Below are 8099 nucleotides of genomic sequence, written 5' to 3' on the forward strand. Positions count from 1 at the left end.
ATCCTACCTTTGCTCTCGTCAGGCTGTTGTAGAGTCGAAGTCGGGGAACCTCTGTTCCTGCAGGTGGAGACCAAGGGGGCTGCACCCGCTTTCCTTTCACTGGAATCAAGAAAGAAAGAAGAAAGGTTATCTAAAGGGACACTTTTCCTACCTCTAACTGCCAGCTTTACATGTTTTCTGCCATCCTTCACGCTGTACGCCAGCATTTAAAGCCGCTGTGTTGCGTAGGATTGTAACTGTACCAATTGTAATTTAGATCGTCTAATATTTCACAAGACAAAACCGTAACTTTGATTTGAAGTTTGGTATATTAACACAGAAATCTACACATGCTGCTTTAAATGTTACATATTTAATAGATTAGTTGGAGAACCACAGAACGAGAGGAACACGGAGGAAGGTCTGAACTTCTTGCCCCCTTGTATCTGTAACACACCATTACTGTGAGTTATGACTGCCACTATTGATTATGTTTTATCAACAATTCATCTTTTGGTCCGTAAAATATATGAAAATGGTGATAAATGGCCAATGCAATTCCCAAGAACGCAAGTTCAAATTGTTTGTTTTATCAGACTAACGGTACAAAACTCAAAAATATTAAATGTACTGTCAAAGAAAATAAAGAATCCTGGAACCAGTGAATTTTTACTTGGACAAAAATAGAAAAAAAAGCAATCACCTGAGACTGCTGCAGATCAGTTTCTGCTATTTGATTCATGAATTCAAAGACTAACTGTGGAAAAAAAGAGAATTCAGGAGAATTCACCCACAAGTTTTTATATTCCTTCAACGCATTTTCCTAAAAAAGAAAAAATCTAATTCAAGCCAAATGAGCGGAGCACAGACTGCATCGAGCTGCATTAAAAACCATGTTTTAACCCTTGTGTTGTCTTCCCATCAACCATCCTTTTTTGGCGCTTTTTCCAAAGTTTTTGCTTTTTTTTTCCTACATTTATTCTTGGTATAGCCTAATTTTTTACAAATGATTATACTACACTGTTTTATTACAAATTATTGTACATTTTTACTAATTATACAAAAACAATTTCTCGTTTGCTTTTTCAGCGTTTCTCTCTCTTTTTTTGACATTACTTCCGAGGTTTTGGTCACTTTTTTAAAATGCCATTAAATTCAATAAAACAACTAAAATTCGGTGAAAGTAATCAGTAATTTTACTTGAGGAACATTGTATGGCATACATGTTATTTTTAGGTAATTTGGTTGAAAGAAAGCCAAGTCCCTGATATTCAAAATAAAAAAAAAACGGGTCAAATTGGACCGGAGGACAACACAAGGGTTAAGCAGGCGTATGTCTCTGAACATCAAAATGCATTGCAGTTATTGTTGTTGTTTTTACCTGCAACTGAAGTATGAATCACTCTGAATGTAAAAGGTTGAAGGAAATCATGCAAAAACAGTAAGGCGTTACAGATTTCCTCTACGATTTTACACATTACTGTAGTGATTAAAGTGTCTTCTTCTCCAAAGTAAACACATCACTGAACAATCTTTAGGTCTACTTATTTAACTTGGGATAGTGCCCCATTGATCATTATCATTATGTGTGTTGCCTCAGCGCCAATATCCAGTACATCATTACTCATTTGCAATAATTGCCTCAAAGTGTGAGGAATTGTCTTGAGGTTAGTCTTGAGGTTAGTCGGGCTAGTGCACACAAAACAGAGTAGAATCTCCTCATTTGTTCAGTCCTATAGTCAGATGCCACAAAAGGAAACCTTTTCTCAAAAGAAATGCAGCCAGCCATGTAACAAATGAGCAGTCAAAGCCACACCGGGCATGTCCAACCATCCAGCGAGGAGAGCACATGATATCCAGTGTGTTGTTTTTAACACATGCGATGCAGGCCTGGGATAAAAGATATCTAATTTCCTGCAGATGTCACACGTCTGTGTTTGCAAAGCTGTTTTAACATCAGGTATTCTTTGGGTAGGTGCCTGAGGGCAGAACTGCTGACGCTTTGTTTTAACAGTGATAACAGAGACTCTCCCTACGCCCAGCTCCAGGCCCCGTACACCGTGTGCTGCTCTGACTGACTGGAGAGGAGTGAAAGCTGAAACTGGATTTATTCAAATGATAAATAACTCTGGGTTCATGCATGTCAGTGTTTGCAGAGGCGTGGCTCCATCTACACTACTACGCTTTGGTTAAAAAAACTAATATCTGTTGCCACGTTTACGCCTTACGTCAGGGGTCATCAACTATATTTATCAAAGGGCCAGAATTTTACCAGACAGTCTCCTTGGGGGCCGGACCCTTAAATAAAAATTAAATAAAAAATCAAATTTTGGTATAACATTATGATTGATGTTTATTGGTAATACTTTTTCATTTCATTACAAAACTGAAGGCACTTTATGAGTCAGGATCCTATCACCTACACCACAGACACCCCCAGGGGTGATTATTTTTGCCTCAACTCAATTAAGTCAATTTTACTTATAGAGCACTTAAAAACAAACACCGAGGAATTGACAGGAATGGTCCTCAAACAGAGGTAAAATGGCACTCTCAAAGGCTATGAAACGCAAAGTTGATATTGAAAACAGGTCCTTCAATGATGACTGGACTGAAACGTACGCATTTATCATGCCAACCTTCCGGAATGCCTCACCAGTATGTAATTTGCAACGAAACGGTTGCTGTTGCAAAAGAAATCAATCTGCGCCGTCACCACCACACTAACATTCAAATTTTAAGATTTCATATCCTGAGCAGTCAGAGGCGCGTCAGAGAAAAATCGCCGCACTGAAATCTGCCTACTCCCACGCAAGTGGCATTACTACTCGAACTTTAACTGATCAAGAGAGGTAGTTTGATTTTGGGGTGTAGCCTAATAGAGTCATAATGTGATTACTGAGAAGAGACTCAGTTGCTGCTGCTTTTAGTTGCTTTAATAGTGTAGAGTAGGCCTACATATTTTCTCTTTGATCCTCACAATTTTGGAATCCAGTCGCGGGCCGGATCGAACGGCTTGGTGGGCCGCATTCGGCCCGCGGGCCGCCAGTTGATGATCACTGCCTTACGTCCACACTACTCCGGTGTTTCCGAGCCACTAAAACGGAGACGTTTGGAAACACTGCTGCCCCCGTTTGGGTGTCAGGGGCTGCTTTGTAGTCTGGACGGGCGCAAACGGAGACATTTGGAAACGACAACGCGCGTCGGCCAGTGTAATCGGTCAGGTAGGCTTAGGTGGGCTAATGATATGAACTGCACTAAGTGCAACCTGCACAACTGGTCTTTTTACATTTTGTCATACTATTTAAGAAGTTGCACATTTTTGTATTCTCAACTTGCATATGTTCAAATATTTCTCCTTGTATTTTATTCCTATTATTGTTATTATTTCATGTATGTATATTGTATCCTAGTTTATATAAGACTTTATATTTTGTGCTGTGTAACTGTAATTACCCATATTATTGGATCAATAAATATCTATCTATCTATCTATAGTATCTATCTATCTATAGTATCTATCTATCTAAGTTACAATTCTGCCTTGTTGTCCAAGATATTAAATCCCTGCCCTTACTTTTCTCTGTTGTTCTTCCTCCAAAGTATTTTCTGTATTTTTAACTTATACATTCGTGATATTTAATGCAGAGTAACGTCAGACAATCAGCTTCCACCGGCATGCACATGCCCAGTGTGTGTGTGTGTGAACGGTCATGTGATACGTGTTGTCAGACGTGTTAATATGGACGGAGATTAGTTCTGCTACTGGAGCTGAAACTCTCGTGTGGACGGCGATTGTTTTTGTCTCAAAGTGCTGCGTAAAAATGAAAATAAAACGCAGTAGTGTAGGTGGAGTTCAATCAACGAGGATGATTCCTGCCTCGGGACCTCAGACATCAACATGTCCTCAACGTCCAGACCGGTGCATCGAGATCAGGACCGGGTGTAAGCTACGGCTGCATGATATGAGGAAAATATGCGCTATACAATCATCTTGTTGAATATTGGGTTAATGATATTACTTGTGATACATAAACATATCATAACATATCAACATTAGAGAAGCTTCCTCTATTGAGAGTTTTAAATCTTTTTGCACTGGCTTTTAACACAAGCTGAGCTGTGACATTTTATTGTTATTGATTTGAGCAAAGTATTTAACTGTTGTTAACTGTCTTTTTGTTATTGGCTTATTCTGTTTTAGATGTGTTTTTCCGGTTATTTATTATGCTTTTGTTTTATGTTATCTATATATATATTTGAACAGCACTTTGGCGCAGTTTGTAAATGTGCTAAAGAAATACACTTTGACCTTGACCATGACCATATATTTAAGTGAACTCCGTTCTGCTGCTTTTGGTATTCTTCTAACATACTGAACATTAAAGTGGTTGTTGAAATTAAAACAAATGAAATAGTTTCCTTCTTTTTTATTGAACATTGAATTGAATATATAAGGCACCACTGAAAAAAGAATGACAGTTAACAGTTTCTTTCAACCAACACAAAAAAAATCTCTGAGGGTCTTTTGCAAAATGATGCAGCCTCGAGCGATGACAATAAAAAGCGATGTGTTGTGCATCCCTAGTCCCAGCCTGTCCCAGCATGCCTACAGCTGTCTGTCTGTCTGTCTGTCTGTCTGTCTGTCTACTCACTGCTGCTGTCAGGGTGGAGGAGGTCCGGCTGCAGGGCTGCTATGTGTCTGTACCAGCGCAGAGCGTGGACATGCTGCGGGTCTGGGGGCCTGTGGAGGAGCTTAAAGGCTTTCTGGTCGGCCTGGGAGGGGCTGAACCCGGCCAGGTAGCTGCGGGGCGTTAGGTAGTCATTCAGGGCCGCTGCCAGCGCGGCCTCCTCATTTATCTGTAGCAAGAAGCCATACTCAAAGGCTGCAGAAACAAGAGGGCAAATATTCGCAGAAGGATTACAGACTAGGCTGCAACAGCCTGAGGACAACACCAATGTAAGATGAGATTTATTTTGTGAATATTTAGTTTACAGATGACTGTAGGTAGAGTTACTGAAATGAGTAATATTTCCATCAGTTGTAGCATCACAGTGTATTCTATTCCTTGATTTATCAAGGGACTACCTAACATGTTGTAGGCCTACCCTGCCTGTAATTCAGTTAACAGGTGGGCGGAGGGATATGATGAGATGCTGAAGCGTGTTTGTTATGAGTCTTGAGCTGTTCTACACTGGAATGGACCAAGTTACAGTCGAAGCTGTCTCCGTGCTCTTACTCTACCCACACCCCGAAAGTACTAGTTTGTAATCACGACTAGTTAATAGTTAACGCAAACATTCACTAGTGTTACACTACCAACAGCACCACGAGTTTACCACAGCCGAGACCTCATGTTCAGCAGCAGGTCAGCACACTTCCAACTCAAATTATGTAAGAAAATAGTTCAAACTGCACTGAAATCACGCAGATTATATGACACAAACCCCCCGTGTCCCAGAAGAACAGAGAGGCACATATTCCAGTCTTTGACCGGGTCTAATCTTTTAGATTTCTCTCCTCTCAGTATTGTGTGATAACTTAAAAGTACATCTACAAATGGTGTTTTGAATGTCGTGGACAGATGGAATACTGCGTAAGACTGAGTCAAAGGAGAAGTAGTGTTGTTTTATTACAGTACAGATGTTGCAACATGTGTCTGACAACAGCTGTGTCTCTGGTCATGGTGCTGGGGGTACAGCAGTCACTGTAGGGCTCGGAAACAGGACATGGAACAGAGACAATGTGACACTAAAGGGCAAAGTGTGATCTGAAAAACTAAAATAATGCTAAATAAGTAAACTATTATATAAAAGTTCCAAAATACTAATCAATCTTGATCAGTAAATGAGTTCTGCTCCCTGCGATAACCATTCTTTAACCATGGTAAACAAAGTCTTTTCTGTCTGTACAAAACACAATTCCCAAAAAATGAAACGAAGAGTGAAAGTGAAACGGACTGGAGGAAGTTTCCAAAACAAGAGTGTGAAACCTATAAAGTCAAATTGAAAGTTGAATTGATTTTCTCCGCCCGCATGACCAATACTAAAATAAGATTGAAAATGAAACAAAGTAAAAAAAGGAGAAGAAGAAAAACAAGTATAGACACAAATGAGGGTTTAACCACAAAGTGAGAGCTTGATGAAAAAGTAGACCTAGATGGAGAAATTAGACACCACAACTTCATCTGGATGATCTTGATTAAAAATGTATCCAAAACATAAACTTCAATGTGGTTCTCGGGCAGCTTATGAAGCAAACTGGCTTTAAAAAGGTGGAGACATGCCGATAGATTATTTAATATTTTATAATCCTTAAGCATGTCGTCCTTAATTACTTCCCTAAAAATACATCATAACATAATACTAACCATAAGTGATCTCATCAGGATATTAGGACATTTTATACTTGAACCTTAAATGCAAGTTATTTAGAGATATAGAGGGAAATAAAAAGGAAACTGCTGAACAGAAATGTAACTGATCAAACTACAATAGGTGATGCAACTGATAGGTAAGAACATTCATATATATATATATATATATATATATATATATATATATATATATATATATATACACACACACACACACACACACACATTTATACATATATACATATATACATACATACACATACACACACACACACACAGTACGGGCCAAAAGTTGAAAAAGATGAACATCAACACAATTTTAGGATGGATTTATAATAATATAAATATATTTGCATGGCAAAGATAAACACAAAAGTTACAAAGCGACATGAATCAATAAATAATATAAATTTAATTCTAATAAAAATGTAAAGACCTAGGAAAAGATTGACATTAGATATAATATAAACAGATCCTGTGAGTGCCGGGAGAGTGTGGACGACAGTATGTATATATATATATATATATATATATATGTCTAATTTTAACATAATATTATTATTAACATTTTAAATAGTATCTGCAGTCAACCAGGCTGTATAGCACCATCTGCCAAGATGTAAAGACCATTATATATATATATATATATATATATATTACGTGTTAAAAATGACAAGCTGAGCTGCAACAGCTCAGGCAGAGTAACTAATATAAAATAAATATATTTATAAATATAGTGTCTTTATTTTAGTAAAGACATTACAGTGTTATTACCAGCATGCTATGCCCATTTATTCTCATATTTATATCCCTTTACCGCAACAGTTTGAGTTAATCACAGTCGCCTAGTACAGATTCCATTTCCATAACACGCCCAACCAAACTCTGTTCAAAATTCGGAACCAATTTTAACACCTGACATTTTAGTTTTCTAAATAAAAACACTGCTCTATGGAATAAGTGTCCTGAAGCGAAAAGTCTCGCCTTTAAATCTAGAAGATCTGTGAATCTTATTCACTGACCTGCGCGTCCTTACCGTTACATTCAGCTTCATTAACTGGGAGTTTAAATAGACCGTTTTTTAAAGGGGGTTTGGTTCATCACTCACTCCCCATGTTACCTTTACCGGAGGCTTTGCACCACAGCGTCAGAAAGCTAACAACGCTAGCGTTAGCTTATTAGCTTTGACACTTCGTCATCATAACCTTCTTTACTGATTTTCAACTTGCGTGTCTTTAAGGTGAAAAATAGACATTGTCTACAGTACCTGGCTCTCCTGGGGTCGACATGGCCACAGTGCTGGATGGCTGGATGCTGATGCAACAATAACGTGTCCGGAAGAAGAACCCGGGCGCTAAATGCTAACGGTAGGAACCGGAACCAATGTGTTCGTACATGAGAGCGGGCAGGGGACATTAATGAGTGACGGTTCATCCGGTGCGGAAGTTAGTTTTGTTTTGGCTTGCAAGAAGGTGGATGTAACTACTCCAAGCTATCCAACGCGTCCAAATAGAAGGTTTATAGTGAGCACAGCGGCTAGATGAGGATTGCATCCGTCAGTGTGCAGTGAGTCAAAGCGGAAATGTCAAACATTAAAGAGTACGTCGATAAACTGGCTCGTGTTTATGAGCGATACACCGAGTACGTGAAGAGGAACCCGGGCGCCACAGCCCAGCTGGAGAGCACGGTGCGGACCCTCTCCTACCTGATCGCAGGTCAGTGACCTTAACCTAAGGGGACCAG

The 8099-nt window shown here is 39.1% G+C and overlaps 2 protein-coding genes across 3 annotated transcripts in view; one reads left to right on the forward strand and one right to left on the reverse strand.

The window, feature by feature from the left end:
- Window positions 1-7755, reverse strand: part of LOC116685773 (cysteine--tRNA ligase, cytoplasmic) — a 30971-nt gene extending 23216 nt beyond the window's left edge. Inside the window, exons 1-3 of one of the 2 annotated variants that reach the window (XM_032510701.1) lie at window positions 7624-7747; window positions 4635-4865; window positions 8-99 (exon numbers count right to left, since the gene is read on the reverse strand). In XM_032510701.1, coding sequence (XP_032366592.1) covers window positions 8-99; window positions 4635-4865; window positions 7624-7645 — 345 coding nt within the window. In that variant the 5' untranslated portion in view covers window positions 7646-7747. Of the gene's footprint in view, window positions 1-7; window positions 100-4634; window positions 4866-7623 lie in introns of both variants that reach the window. The other variant, XM_032510702.1, reaches the window with a different exon arrangement.
- A 17-nt stretch (window positions 7756-7772) lies between these two features.
- Window positions 7773-8099, forward strand: part of LOC116685789 (peroxisomal membrane protein PEX16) — a 14340-nt gene continuing 14013 nt past the window's right edge. Inside the window, exon 1 of the mRNA XM_032510728.1 lies at window positions 7773-8071. Within this exon, the coding sequence (XP_032366619.1) occupies window positions 7939-8071 (133 nt within the window). The 5' untranslated portion in view covers window positions 7773-7938. The remainder of the gene's footprint in view (window positions 8072-8099) is intronic.

The sequence above is a fragment of the Etheostoma spectabile genome, unplaced genomic scaffold, assembly GCF_008692095.1.
Source record: "Etheostoma spectabile isolate EspeVRDwgs_2016 unplaced genomic scaffold, UIUC_Espe_1.0 scaffold270, whole genome shotgun sequence".
NCBI lineage: Eukaryota > Metazoa > Chordata > Actinopteri > Perciformes > Percidae > Etheostoma > Etheostoma spectabile.